Raw genomic sequence first — 16,102 nt, 5'->3', positions numbered from 1 at the left:
ATTGTAAATCTAACAATGATGCTGCGGAGTGTGTGAGTGGTGTGAGGGCTGAAGTGTGGCTTATTTTATTAATCATATATATGTAAGTAATCGTATATATTTGTTTATATTTGTAAGCAGACACTTTTTTGTATTAAAAAAGAAAAATGATGTGAAAGTTAAGGGAAGAAGTTTCAGAAATGTGTGGTCACCAGCATTAAATACCAAAGTGGTTAGAGATTGGAAAAGAGATAAAGTCACTGAATTGCGTAAGGAAATAATGGTGAACGCAACCCATAAATTTAGAGGCTCACTGATTACTCTCTGGTAAACAGTTTTGCTCTCAATGGCATGAAGGCATGTACTAAAGATTGCTTACTGAATATTAGGCTAAGCACCTAACAACAGTACGTACACCCAATGCAGCTCCTTCTAATGACATGAAATTTTACCCAAACATAATTAAGGGAATTATCAAGCTGTTAGAGTTGGGAGAGTCCTTGGAGAGCACAGTCTCCTAGCCTCATGCTTACAGCTGATGGACTTAATCTCTGACAGACTAAATTCCAAATTAGCCAGGCACAGACAAGAACCCGGGTCTCCTAACTCCCACTCTGTACTTGTTTCCCCCCATAAAGCACTGTTTATTAAGTTCATTTTACGACTATGTATGTTTTCCCTGTAAGTTGGGTTTTTGAAGTTACAACCATAGTTTTGTGCATTTCCCCTTTTGCTGTTAAATCATACATTAAAACCAACGTGCTAGGGTCAACACATTTGGGAAGTCTTAGTGACTAAAGATGGTCTTACACTTCTAGTGACTTAAACAGTCAGATAATGACTACCCTGTGTCTCCATTTCAGTTTCACTACCTTTTCTGAAACTTCAGTCTTCCCTAAAATTAAGTCATCATACTACATACTAGTTCTCCATCATTTAGCAGTCTACCACCAAAAAACTTCTCATAAAAAGAACTTTTTGGGCTTCCCTGTTGGCGCAGTGGTTGAGAGTCCGCCTGCCGATGCAGGGGACGCGGGTTCGTGCCCCGGTCCTGGAAGATCCCACATGCCGCGGAGCGCCTGGGCCCATGAGTCATGGCCGCTGAGCCTGCGCGTCCGGAGCCTGCGCTCCGCAACGGGAGAGGCCACAACAGTGAGAGGTCCACGTACCACAAAAAAACAAACAAACAAACAAAAAACTTTTAAACGTTTGCTATTGATTATAAGGCTCCATCTACACAATTATATTAGTCTGTGAATTTCTGAATTTGCTATTAAAAACCTCGTAGTGATACATAAGGTTCAAGTAAACAAATCAGTCAGCCTGAAATCAAGCAAGCCTCCCTTGCCTTCGGCAAACATTTATTCTCCCAAAGGTTCGAACATATAATTTGCTGACATTACAGATCTTCTTCAAGGTAAAAACAGAGCATTTCAATTTAGTACCTAACAGTTTTCACATTTAAATCATGAAAAGAGCACCAACATAATACAAACTGTTTCTAAGTGATCTGTTTCTTGGCACTTACAGAGTAACAATATTTATAATTTAATAAATTTGGTGAATTCTAAATCAAACTGCTTGCCTGAAGAGCCATTATGGGGACTTCCCTGGTGGCGCAGTGGTTAAGAATCCGCCTGCCAATGCAGGGGACATGGGTTCAATCCCTGGTCCAGGAAGACCCCACATGCCACGAAGCAACTAAGCCCATGCACTGCAACTACTTAGCCTACGCTCTAGAGCCCGCAAGCCACAGCTACTGAGCCCACGTGCCACAACTACTGAAGACCGTGCACTCTAGGGCCCTCCTGCCGCAACTACTAAGCCAGCATGCCCCAACCACTGAAGCCCGCGTGCCTAGAGCCCATGCTCCTCAACAAGAGAAGCCACTGCAATGGGAAGCCCCCGCTCACCGCAACTAGAGAAAGCCCGCACTCAGCAATGAAGACCCAACACAGCCAAAAAAAAAGTCATTATAATCATAGTACTATGCAGACTTCAGGACATTCAATTGGTACCATAAACACACAATGTCGGCTTGTGGCAGAGAGAATATCACACATACTTAGATCACTGCACCAGTTTACTAGCAAGGAATTAGGTTGCCAAAGGTCAGTTCTCCCCTTAAAACAAAAACAAACTCCCTCAAAAATAACAACAAAAACGTCACAAAATAAAATATGGGCATAAGGACCAGTCTAAGGGTAGAATAAACTAATAAAGTGACACATAAATTCAGACCTGCAATGACTCCTTATGGTAAATTCTCAGCTGAGTCTCTATTTCTTCTTCAGCTCTGGAAGGGTGGATGGACAAGCCTTTGAAAAAATTAAGGTCACATCTGAATCGCAGACAGAGCCATGTAACTCCCAGAGTATGTTAACTCAAGAGCTGGTTATTCTCTTTCCTCTCTAACCTCTCCTTCTGTTTGCAGGCTCCGTTCTCTATCTACTCTTTGGTGTTCAGCTCTGTACCAGCAAGCATATCCCACAGAGCCTCAGAGATTTCTAAAAATCTTAAGAGTGGAAAGAACCTTAGAGGAAATCCAATGCAACTTCCTAGGACTCTAAGAATTTCCTAATTACACAGTGTTTTTTAAGTTTTAGAATAAGATTCATTTCCCTTTTAGGGTCTTTGAGAATCTGATAAGATTTATGGGTCTAGAATAATGTACCCAAACACAGAAATGCACTATATTTTGAATAAAATGTCATAGGACTTGCAGGTCTCTTATTAAAGTACCTCCTCTTTTGATTATGGGTTTCTCCACTATGGTTGTTTCCTTCTTGGAGCTTTCCAATTCTATTTAAGTAAAAAATAAGTTATCTATCTAAAGTGAAACACTTAAAGGCAGAGTTTGAGTTAAGGCAAAGAGGCCTTTGCCTGTTGCCCCTGGCTGGATGACAGTTTTCATTTATTCCATATATAACTTCCTTGGGACTTTCTGGGTAACTCCTATAATATACTGTTGTGAAGAGGTAAGACATTAAAACAGACAAAGCAGGACCAAAAAGAAAACCATCAAAATGAAAGGCAATAATGAAATATTTTTAAAAATCTATATTAAAGAAAATGTTCTTGTAACATTACAAGTTCCCCATACACAGAGGGAATTCCTGGCGGTCCAGTGGTTAGGACTCCGAGCTTTCACTGTGGAGGGCACGGGTTTGATCCCGAGTCAGGAAACTAAGATCCCGCAAGCTGTGCAGTGGCAGTTTTTATTCTCTCGCTCTTTCTCCTATGGATGATGGAGAACAAGCAGGAATAGTCTAACAACCCTCGAAAGGCAAACTCATCTTCCTCTCCTCTCTACATCCAAGTAAAAAGTCTATCCAAACTTCTGGCTGTATTCTACTCTGAAGATATGGAACTACAGTTTATTAAACTATACACAAGGTAATGGGGAATTTTACTTTAGATTTGCCAGTTCTGATTAGAAAGGAAAAATAAAGGCAACTAAAAACAGATTTAATGGGCAACAGACCAGAATTGATGATGTCTTTTGAGCAGCAAGAGTCCTTCAGATGAATATTAACCCTTTTCTGGTCTAAAGAGTTCTACTATTTATGTAGAAACATTTTAGCTCTAAGGCAGAGAAACATAGCTGATATCTAAAAGTCAAGTGAGACAAAGTTGTTAGACACCCAGGTTCCTTTTTTCACTTCACTTCATCATCCTTAGCATGTATCAGCTATTGTTGGGGGGGGGGGGGCTCATGGTTCAAGATAGCTGCTGGAGCTCCAGCCATCATATGTTTTAGGCAGGCAGGAAGAAGAGGAGGGAAGGGCAAAAGGTTGTGTCTCCTAGATGAGTAGGCCTCTTTAAAGATCTTTCCTGGAAACTCCACCCAAAGACTTCTGCATACATCTCTCTGACCACTGCCTGCAAAAGAGACAGAATAATAAAAACTCTTATCTGGGGAAAAATAAAAAAATAAAAGTCAAGTGAGAGCTGACAAGAGGAAGGGCAGAAGGAACCACCCATGCAAAGGAACAATGGCAGGAGGGAGCTGATGACACCTGGTAAGAACAGAAAGATTGCCAGTATGGAATTAAAAGGAGATAGAGCCAGACCCTTGGGTTCCACAGGCCACAGTGTCACTTTATTCCAAGTGACTCCCCAATTTTTCTCAGAAGTGATCATTTTGGTGGCTAAAAAGTACTGTTTGCTTTCTGACTACTATTTTTCTATCCAATAAAAGTAGGTCATCTGAGTTCTAAGAATATAAGTTCTGGTTGCCTGATTTCTAAGAACTTAAGATTTTTCCAAGGAAACTAACTGGCTATATTTTCACTTGGTTGGTTCAAAAAACCAACCCAACCCATAAACACTCTAAACAGTCTAAGTTTTCCTCTTGCAGAAAATGTTACCCATCATTGGTTAAAACAGAACACAGGAGCTTAATATGTAACCTGAATTAAAATTTAAATCTCAAAGATGTTTTGATATTTTCAGTAGTAGGTTTAAGGTCCTTAACCAATGCCCAAAGTAAACTGAAACTCAGAGACACTGAAAAAGAATGCCCTCGCTCTGCTACCTGCACACAACACACACAAAAAGCTGTCCTTTTGACTTCGTATTTGGTACACACAAATTGCTCATTCAGAAGTAATTCTTTTCCAGTCAATATAAAACTTTTGGGAGACAATTTATTGGACACACACATCTCTATGCCTTGCATAGTATCGGAAGACTTTGTCCAACAAATTAAACTGCCCCCTTGGGCTCGCACCAGGAAACCCGCAAGAACCAGAGAAAGATAAAAAGCGTTTCATAGCCTAAATACAGGCACTTTGGGAGATAATGCAGAGTTACAGCTGGGAGAAGAGCCGAAGTCCTTCCTACAGAGGAGGAGAGAAAGTCTAAGAGGCTGACTTAGGTCTCTGACGCATTTCCTGCGCCCGCCAAACTCGCTCGGTGGTCCTAGGTCGCTGTCGGGGACCGGGGGAGGGACCCGGGATGAGGGGGCGCCGGAGGGAAGGGGGAGCCCCGAGGGGAACAGCCCCTCCCCAGGCGGAGAGGGAAGGAACTGGAGATGCAGAAACGGCCACTTCTTAACTGCCAGTTGAGAGCCGCTCGACTGTCTCCTCTCGCCCGCCCCGGCCGCGGACTCACCAGCTGAAGGAGTTTGATGATTAGCCGGGTCCTCTTGAGCCGGCGCAGGGTGAAGTAGGCGACGAGGCCGCTCCGGGCGCCTCTGGCGGGGCCCGGGTGCGCCTCGGTGGTGGATCTGTAGACCGCTCCGTTCTCCATCTCCCACGGCCCGGGAACGCAAGGCAGCAATTGGCGTCGCCGACTTCACCGACTCCACTTCCAGGGCCTTCACTTCCTGGGCCTCCGCCCCACTTCCGGCCGACTCCGCCCCTGCCCCGCCTCCTCCAGAGCCCCGTCCCCAGCCGCGAGGCCTTACCTCTTTCCTAACTTCTTGAAAAGATCTGCGGAGAGACTCAAGGAAAGGGAACAGCAGGTGCAAATGTCTGAGGATCCAATGAGCTCGGCTCGTTATGAAACGGCTAGTGTGGCTAGGTTAAATAAGGGAGAAAGAGGCGGTGAAGTTGGAGATGTAGGCAGAGGCCAGATAATGTAGGGGCCTTGCAGAGCAAGGGAAAAAGTTGTATTTCATTTTAAGTGCTATGGGTTTTCTTGAAGGACTTGCAGGATTTCTCCCTCCTGCTTCTCTCTGAATTCCTTCTAGGCTTAATTAGCAAAATTGTTTCATTTACTTGTCTCTTTTTTGTTCACCAGCTGCTACAGCCCTATATGTTAACTTTGTGTGAACTTAAAGATACTCATCAAGGAAGGTAATTATATTTTAGCAACTGAAATTGATTAAGTTACATGCTAGGCACACATATTTTCTCCACAACAATATAATGTAGGTACTGTCATTACTTTCATTTTACAGATGAGAAAACTGAGGCTGGAACCCAGTCCTCCCAGGTACAAAAGCCCCTCCCCAGTTCTTGTTTTTAAAAAAAGGCTTTAGTCTCCTAGGCCTTCCCTGAGTCCCCAAGAGCAGATTCAAGCAATTACTAATTATGGAAGTGAGGAATGCAGAAACAAAAGAAAAGCAGTCAAGAAATGATAGCTCAGGGATTAAACAGAGTCCTAGTTCTTCCTCAGGGGATATATACACATAATCTGACCACAGATCTTTGAGTTGTTCTGCAGGAACTAAGACCCCCAAGTGGAGGATAGTGACTACATGCTAACCACCAGCACACAGACCCCAGACTGGTTGGAACCAGAAGGTTGGTGATTAATATTCCTGAAACACCACCCTGTTACCTCAACACCAACCAATCAAAAGAAAGTCATGCCCTCTGCAACTCTCACCCCAAATGTTGCCTTTAAGACCCTCCCCTGAAAACCATAGAGGAGCTTGGGTCTTTTGAGCATGAGCTGTCCATTCTCCTTGCTGGGCCCTCCAATAAATGCAGTACTTTCCTTTACTACAACCCAGTGTCAGTAAACTGGCTTTGCTGCATGCTGGGCAAGAGGACCCAAGTTCGGTTCAGAAACAAGACCAAGAGGCTGAGTATCACATCCAAGGTCAAACACCCAGGGACAAGTAGAATGTAGGCCTAGGCAGTCTGACTCATGGCCTTGCTGCTAACCACTAAGCCAGCAACCTCAGCCTGTAACCCATCTCTCCATTACGGCCTTGAAACCGAGCTAAAGGGAGGCATTACTGCTGCCCTCTGCTTCCACATTTATCTTCTGTTCTCCACAGCCCCAAACCTCCCTTTCTTCTCCCAGTAACAAAACAAAAGCTCTCATTCAAATGAATAGAGACAAATAGATACTACTCTGCTGGAGGGGGTGAGGGTGGGGGGTGGGGAGATAATCTACAGTCAGCCCAAACTATCCTTCTGTCTTTGATTAAACACATTCTTAACCTCTTGCTGAGGTCAAGCAGCCACCAATCCTGGCTAATAAAGCCACTGTGCTTTCACAAGGGCTACAAGAATTCACTGCCTTGTTATTCTTCAAGTCACCATCATCCCAAATTAGACACTACCTGTGTCTGAAATTTACTTTGAAATTCATGAAAAAAAAAGATGAGTTAATGAATAGAGAGATGGATGAAAGGAGAGATTTGTGATAAAGCAACTGTGATAACGTGTTAATGGTGTAGTACATGGGTGTCCACTGTACAATTATTTCAACTTCTGTTTGGATATTTTCAAAATAAAATATTAAGGGAAAGTTACAAAGAAGGACACTTAGAGGAGAAAAAATGGACGACTCTCAAGGCTCTTGGTTTGTTTATGGTGCACTTGGGCAAGTCTAAAAAGGTTCTCTGCTTCTCTTTGAATTTAGAAGAGGATAGAATGTAGCCTGTGATTCACAAACTTCAGGGTGCCGAAGAATCATCTGGGAAGTTAAAAATAAAGCTCCTTGGAGATCCAGCCCCAAAGTGTCTGGATTTGGGTGGGTCTTGGGAATATAATTTCGTAAGCAGCTCTCCACATACTACCAGTGAGAAATCCATCCACATGTGGAGAAACACTGTTTCATAACACTATGGGAATGAAAGCTATTAGGTAGGAGACAGCAGACGGGCCATAACCTCCTTTGCTCTGATTGATTTGGGGGTGCCTAGCATTTAGACACTAATATCCCTGCCAGTTTAAAAAAAATGTGCATTGCTTATTGTTTCTTAATAAATTAAAAGACCAACTGAAGATTTTAGGTCTTCATGAACAAACACTTATATAGTTGGCCCTCTGTATCCATGGGTTCTGCATCTGCAGACTCAACCAACCACAGATAGAAAATACTTTTTTTAAATTCCAGAAAGTTCCATAAAGTAAAACTTGAATTTGCTGTATGCCAGCAACTACTTACATAGCATTTACATTGTATTAGGTATTATAAGTAATCTAGAGATGATTTTAAATGTATGGATGTGCATATGTTACATACAAATACATGTTTTTATATAAAGGACTAGAGCATCTGAGGATCTTGGTATCCAGGGAGGGTCCTGGAACCAGTCCCCCCCCCACCCCCCGGGGACACCACAGGATGACTGTACTAGGAAGTCCTTTGGATGGGGGCAGCCACACAGAAAACTTTCACTTCATTAATGAATAAATAACTGAATAGTTAAATTCTGGGACTTGCTACATTGAAATGAGAAATCTTATTTATGGAGAAAAGATACACTAAATAGAAGAAAAGAAGATTCATTTACGTTTTGGAGAGTATTCAGTTTTCTCCTTTAATGTAGTTAATATTTTTTAAATGAAGGAAAGAAAACATTCACAAAAAGAGATAGTGTGGGGGCTTCCCTGGTGGCGCAGTGGTTGAGAATCCGCCTGCCGATGCAGGGGATACGGGTTCGTGCCCCGGTCCGGGAAGATCCCACATGCCGCGGAGCGGCTGGGCCCGTGAGCCATGGCCGCTGAGCCTGCGCGTCCGAAGCCTGTGCCCCGCAACGGGAGAGGCCACAACAGTGAGAGGCCCGCGTACCACAAAAAAAAAAAAAAAAAAAAAAAAAAAGAGATAGTGTGGGAAAATATAATTTGAGGAGATTTTCAACATTAAAAAAATAATTTGGTGCTACCTTTTCAGTTGAAATTTTAAGTTTCCAGCAGCTCCTACTGAAAAAACTTCATGGGTCTCTTATCTATGTTAGCACAGTTAGGCAGTAATGTGGATACAAATTTGGACCACAGACACTGTCCTACAAAGAGGCCACAGAAACAAGAAACATACACAACAGACCACCTCACAAAACAAAGTGTATGTGCCATAAAAGAGATACAAAGTAAATGTTTTGGGAATTGAGAGTAGAGGGAAATGACTTTCAGCTAAAAGGATCAGCAGTGGTAGAACTTCAAGCTGGGGGTTAAAGAATACTGAGCTTTGAGGCTTCCCTGGTGGCGCAGTGGTTGAGAGTCCACCTGCCGATGTAGGGGACACAGGTTCGTGCCCCGGTCCGGGAGGATCCCACATGCTGTGGAGTGGCTGGGCCCGTGAGCCATGGCCGCTGTGCCTGTGCGTCCGGAGCCTGTGCCCCGCAACGGGAGAGGCCGCGACAGTGAGAGGCCCACGTACCTCAAAAAGAACAAAAAACAAAAAAAACCCGTGCTTTGGACATGCAGAAAGAGGACAGAGGGTACTGCAGGCAGAGGGGCAACGGGGTGGAAGGCAAAGAGACTGCACAGAGAACAGAGGGAGGAAGGACAAAGGGTTGTCAAGGAGGATAAACTGAGGGTCAGATTTTGAAGGGCCTTAGAAATCAGGCTAAGGAACTAGGGCTTTCCTTTACTGTTAAACAATGAGGAACCACCGAAGTAGGGAAGTGAAATGACTAGAGCTCTTGCTTGAGAATATTTTTCTAGCAGCCTTGTGTAGACTGGGCTGCTTACAAAGAGCCAGGTAGGGGCTGTTGTAGAAGTTCTGGAAGTACGAAAGAGAGGCTCAAATTCAGACAGTGGTCATGGAAAGAGAGCAGAAGGGATGGCTTGAAAAGACCCGGTGGGAGGAAAACCAGTGTGATTTGGCGATTGATTTGTTTGAAGAAAAAGGGAGGAATTGGAACAGGTGCTAAACTTTCAAGCCATGTAACACAGACTGACAGAGACAAGGAACATAGGAGGAATTAACTCTTGTCAGGATCAAAGTATAAACTTCAAAAAGTGAAAAACATGACGGTCCTCCAAGTATGTCAGCATGCTTCAAAGACTTATTTAACTTACTAGCAATCAAAAGAATGCAAAAATGGTTCAGAGAATTATATGAAAGATCGTGGTATGTGTGTATATGTCTGTGAGTGTGTCTACATATGAAAAAAAGCTGGAATAAGATTACTAGGTTAGATACGAAACTGGCTAATGTTTAGCCATTAGCTAAATGGCTAATTTGTAATAATCACAAATTATTGCCTTTGTGATTAACTCTAGCAAAGAAATCATTTTCACTTCTATCAGAAAAGAGCAAAGTAAGTCAGACAAACATCATATCATTTATAGGTAGAAACTAAAAATTGATACAGATGAACTAATTTATAAAACAGAAACAGACTCACAGACTTAGAAAACAAACTTATGGTTGCCAAAGGGGAAAGGTGTGGGGGAGGGATAAATTAGGAGATTGGGATTAACATAGACACACTAATATATATAAAATAATCAACAGGGGCCTACTGGATAACACAGGGAACTCTACTCAACACTCTGTAATAACCTATATGGGAAAAGAATCCGAAAAAGAACAGATATATGTCTATGTATAAATGAATCAAAGTCGCTGAGACTTGAGACTTACACAACACTGTGAATCAACAATACCCCAATATAAAATAAAAATTACATTTAAATTAAAAAGGAAAATCAGAAATGCCTACTCTATTCCCCTCAGGCCTTGGTGACGCAAGCTGGTGTCCCATCCCTGGAGCCTGAGTAGGCTTGGGTCCCAAGGCTGGACTACCCTGGGATTCAGGGAGTTAGAGAGGATGTGCCATCAAATGAGCCCCCCTTGGCCCTCTAGTGCCTGGTCCCCTCTGGATGGGACCACAATCTCCAGATTCAGGCGGGCCCTCTTACAGCTAAACCAAGCCCACTGCACGCAAAGAAGGGTGGACCCTCTGGGCTGGAAGAGTTTTGAAAAGTCAGCTGGTCTCCACGTCTCCTGGTGGTGGAGTTCCCACCTCCAGCCTCCTTCCTTAGAATCGCCCCACCTCCAGACGAAAGCACCCTCAGCGTAGCGGTTTTCTAGGGGTTGGGGTTTGTCTGGGGAAAGGTGAAAAGTAAAGGGGAAGAAGTAATGAGACACAAGTCCTTGGGCCTTTGTTCTGGCACATTCCACTCTGACAACCCAGGAACACCACTTTCCCTAAGGCTCTGGTTGCCTGAGTAACCAGACCTGGGCATGAAGAAATCCTGCCACCTTGTGGCTATTTCCCATAACAACAACTTTAAAACCTCGACTTAACGGGCACTTCCATCTTCACTAGGCCTGAGGGGCTGTATATGACACCTGCCCTCAAGAAATGTCCTGGGGTAGGTCATCAAGAAACAATTCAAGGGACATCCCTTGTGGTCCAGTGGCTAAGACTCCAAGCTCCCAATGCAGGGGACCCGATTTTGGGCCCTGGTCAGTGAACTAGACCCCACATGCCACAACTAAGAGTTTGCATGCCGTAACTAAAAGATTCTGCATCCTGAAACTAAAAAAAAAAAAAAAAAAAAAACCCCACATACTGCAACTAAAGATCCCGCACCGGCAACAAAGATCCCACGTGCCGCAACTAAGACCCGGCACAGCCAAATAAATAAATATTTTTTTAAAAGAAAAAATATAATTCAAAACAGGGCAAACTTTCAAGAAGCCAATTTCAAGAGGTAAATTTTACTTACACTGTTTAAAAAGAGAAAACCACACAAAAAGATGCTCAACATCGCTAATTAGAGAAACACAAATCAAAAATACAACAAGGTATCACCTCGCACCAGTCAGAATGGCCAACCATCAAAAACTCTACAAACGATAAGTGCAGGAGAGGGCGTGGAGAAAAGGGAACCCTCCTATACTGTTTGGTGGGAATGTAAATTGGTAATGGCCACTATGGAGAACCCTATGGAGGTCCCTTAAAAAACTGAAAACAGAGCTACCATATGATCCAGCAATCCCACTCCTGGGCATATATCAGGAGAAACCATAATTCGAAAAGACACATGCACCCCAATGTTCACTGCAGCACTAGTTACAATAGCCAAGACATGGAAGCAACCTAAATGTCCATCGACAGATGAATGGATAAAAAAGATGTGGTACATATACACAATGGAATATTACTCAGCCATAAAAAGGAATTAAATAATGCCATTTGCAGCAACACAAATGGACCTAGAGATTATGATACGAAGGGAAGTAAGTCAGACAGAGAAGACAAATACCATGGTATCACTTACAGGTGGAATCTAAAAACTGATACAAATGAACTAATTTACAAAACAGAAAGAGATTCACAGACATAGAAAACAAACTTATGGTTGCCAAAGGAGAAAGGTAGGGTTGGAGAGATAAATTAGCAATTGGGATTAACATAGACACACTAATATATATTAAATAGATCAGGGGTCCCCAACCCCCGGGCTACGGACCCGTGCTGGTCCCGGCCTGTTAGGAACTGGGCCGCACAGCAGGAGGTGAGTGGCGGGCGAAAGAGTGAAGCTTCATCTGCCGCTCTCCATCACTCACATTACCACCTGAATCATACCCCCGCGCCCACCCCGTGGGTCACTGATGGCGGAGGGGAGGTCAGTGGAAAAATTTCTTCCACGAAACTGGTCCCTGGTGCCAAAAAGGTTGGGGACCACTGAAACAGATAATCAACAAGGGCCTACTGGATAGCACAGGGAACTCAATACTCTGTAATAACCTATGTGGGAAAAGAATCTGAAAAAACTTGATACACATGCCACTGATCAAGTTGCTGTATACCTGAAACTAACACAATGTAAATCAACTATACTTCAATCTTTAAAATTAAATAAATAAAAATAAAGACAAAAAATTATTTGTAGCTTACATATCTTCTATAATTAACATCTAACGTTATAATAGACTCTGGGCCCAATTCAATAATAAATAGTAAGTAAAATTATCTTTCCCTAGACCACTGATGACCCTTCAGAGGGTGTGGGGGACAGTGCTGTAGTTTAGGGGTTTGTAAACTTTTCTCTGTAAAGGGCCAGATGGTAAATGTCTTAGGCCATGAGGGCAATGCAGTCTCTGTCATAAGTGCTCAATTCTGTTGTTGTAGAGTGAAAGCAGACATAAATGATACATAAATAAATGCTATATTGCAACCATATCCCCATAAAACTTTATAAAAACAGGCACTGGGCCGGAATGGCCCACAAGCTACAATCTGACAATCCCACTCTACTTCAGTAGTTCTTACCTCAGATTCTCAGCAGAATCACCAGGAATGCCTGTTGAATCACAGATTTCTAGGGCTCCACCCCGACAGTTTTTGACTCAGGAGATCTTGAGTGGAACTTGGGAGTTTGTATCAAGCTCCAACATGCTGCTGATGCTGCTAGTCCTGGACCACCTTTTGAAAAGCACTGCCCTAGTCTGATATATGGCATTGAAAGGGCACTTGGTAATCCTTCAGCCTTATTTTCAGGTTTGGGATCTTTTGTCTAAACAAAGCCAAGGTGAAGAACTCAGACTAGGACACACCAAGGTTTCCATGCCAGAAGTAAGTTCAAGTGGAGTTCTTAGTACCTAGTTTCAAATACGGATCTGGAAGAGATAAAACATTCGGGAAACTCATCAAACTGACAGAACTGTACAAATGTTCAAGGAAAGGGAGTTCCCTAGTGGCCTAGTGCTCAGGATTCCTGGCTCTCACTGCCATGGCCCGGGTTCAATCCCTGGTCAGGGAACTGAGATCCCCCAAGCTGCGCAGCCAGAACAAAAAAAAAAAAGAAAAAAAAATTCAAGGGAAGAACCTACAGAGAGAAGAAGGATTTAGGCTAGAACTTTGGCAGGAGTGGGAGAGAAGGTGAACAGGAGTCACAGAAATAAAGCCATGTTTAGAGAGCAGGAGAACACAAAAGTAGTGTCATAGAGGCAAAGAAAAAGGTCTCAAGTTTTCCTCGTCAACGTTTCCAAACACTTCAGTGTTTGGTGCTGTGCTGTGCCAGGTAAGCAAAGAAAAGTTTGGATCAGAAATCTCCTAGGGATGATAGTTTATCAACAAGATTAGAGGATAAGCAAATAACTTCGTCAATCTTCACATTTTATGTATACCAGCAGAGGGCTTCGATGGCAAAGGAATGCTAGTGATGCCTTTCGTTCTAGGCTTTCTGCACTCCTGTGTTCGGAGTTAATTCCTCAGAGGTATTTGGGGGGAAAAGACTCTAGATAACTTAGCCTCCTTCCTCAATATCAGTTGGGTATTTTAGTTCAGGACAGTCTGATTGCTTGGGTGAGAGATGTGATGGAGGCAAGGTGGAATCTTTTGACTGCTTTGGGAAAAGAGGGTGGGGTCGTTTGGGATTTAGATTACAGGGTGTCTCTGTCATTATAAGGCTACTCTTAACACAGGGTGCCTCACACTGAGCATCATTAAAGATTCCAGAAAACAATCTGTTTTCCCCTCATCATTATTAGTTTTTGAAAATGTGAAGCATAAAGTTCCAGAAGTAAAAACATACAAAAAGATACACTTAGGTGTTCAGTCTATCTGTTCTGTCTCATTTTGCTCTATCACCCTCTGCAGGTAACATCTTGTTCGCTTCTGGTTATCTTCCCTGTGTTTCTTTAGTGGAAAGAGACATATACTGTCCTGAAGTTGCTGCATGTCAGTTCATAGAAATCAGCTTTGTTTTTTGGTTTTGGTTTTTTTGAATAATTACATTGAGTGGCCATACCTCAGTTTATTCACCCTATTTCCTATGAATAGGCATTTAGACTGTTTCCAATATTTTGCAATTACAAATAATGTCACAATGAATAACTGTGTGAATATTATTTTTGTATTGTCAGATATGTATCTTTGGGGTAAATTCCTAGGTAGGTATTAAGCTTGTGTAGTTGTGTTAAATGCTGCAAATTGCCCTTGCGAGAGGTTATACTGTTTTGCACTCCCAGAAATAGTGAACATACCTGTTTCTCCCACATCTCCCACAAAGTGTAGTATCAAGCTTTGAATTTTCTTCGCTCAGATGGGGAGAAATAATATTTTGGTGTAATTTTAATTTGCATTTCTCCCTGAGGAAAACTGAACATACTTACATATGTTCAGGGCTATTTTAATGTTTTACTTGTCCATGTTTTTTGCCTATTTATTTATATTCTATAAGGATTTTAGTTCCCCCACCTCTATTTTAAGAGTTCTTCAAATATTAGTTATATCAGCTCTTTATCTGTGATATAACTACTATCTCTCAAACCTTTTGCTTGCCTTTTGGCTCTGCTTATGGTGCTTTTTGCCATCATGCTTTTTTTCCCCAATTATTTTTAGGTAGGTGAATATAAAATTTTTCTTTCATTGCATGTGGATTGAGTTAAAGTTAGAAAGTCTTTCCCCACTCAGATACAAAATAATTTTATGTCTTCGTTTAGTAATTCTATGGTTTCATATTTTATATTTAGGTCTGATACATTTGGAGTTGATTCCTGTGACTGATGTCAGGTATGGATCTAATTTTATCTTTACAAACAGCTATCAGTTGGTATAATACAATTTTATACATATATGTATAAATATATACATATGTATAAATATATATATTATGTGTGTATATATATAACTATTTTCTTATAGAAACAAGCATACAAGGCAGTAGGCATTTCAGAAGTGGTCTAATTACACTAATATATTTAGAGCAGATAGCTAAACATACTTGAATAATCATGGGACTAGTATTTAAGGAATTTATGTAAATTAAAACTCCTTCCCCGGTGGCTATGAAAATTTAATCTGTGCAACGATTCAGTTTAGAAAGGACCCCACAGCCTCAATCTCATTTACCACATTTGTAACTCTACACCTAAGCAGGTTGTCCTTGACACTACACAGATGATGGAACTACAGCTACAGAATAAATGATTTACAGACTCAAGGGATTAATAAATGGAGTAATCCAGCTCTTCTGCTTCTTTCCACAGTCTTCCACAGCATCCTGGCACTGCAGTTCTTGCACATGAAGAAGCTTGTGGCTTTACAAAGCCCATTTAAGGAGAAGGTGGTGGCTAAGATGCTCATATCTTGCAAGGTAGGGTTGGACTAAGACTACTTTACTTGAAAGTTAATGCTCTCGAAATATTAAGCATCTACTGCAGTTAAAGAGCAGCAAAAGCTTTGGGAGTACAGCAAAAGATGTGGCCATCCCCAGCAATTCCACTCCTGGGTGCATACCCGAAAAAAATAAAAACACTAATTCGGAAAGATACATGCACCCAAATGTTCATAGCAGCATTTACAATTGCCAGATATGGAAGCAACCTAAGAATCCATCAACAGATGAATGGATAAAGAATATGTGGTACATATATACAATGGACGACTACTCAGCTATTAAAAAGAATGAAATTTTGCCTTTGCAGCAACATGGATGGACTTGGAGGGCATTATGCTAAGTGAAATAAGTCA

At 42.1% G+C, this 16,102-nt stretch overlaps 1 protein-coding gene across 1 annotated transcript in view; it reads right to left on the bottom strand.

Moving 5' to 3' along the window:
• Window positions 1-5,414, bottom strand: part of CMTM6 (CKLF like MARVEL transmembrane domain containing 6) — a 44,599-nt gene extending 39,185 nt beyond the window's left edge. The window contains exon 1 of the mRNA XM_059077425.2: window positions 5,095-5,414. Coding sequence (XP_058933408.1) covers window positions 5,095-5,232 — 138 coding nt within the window. The 5' untranslated portion in view covers window positions 5,233-5,414. The remainder of the gene's footprint in view (window positions 1-5,094) is intronic.
• Between the last annotated feature and the right edge of the window lie 10,688 nt (window positions 5,415-16,102).

Source organism: Kogia breviceps, chromosome 10 (genome assembly GCF_026419965.1).
Source record: "Kogia breviceps isolate mKogBre1 chromosome 10, mKogBre1 haplotype 1, whole genome shotgun sequence".
NCBI lineage: Eukaryota > Metazoa > Chordata > Mammalia > Artiodactyla > Physeteridae > Kogia > Kogia breviceps.
Note: the sequence above shows the minus strand (reverse complement) of the source record. Positions and strands in the feature narration are given on the sequence as shown.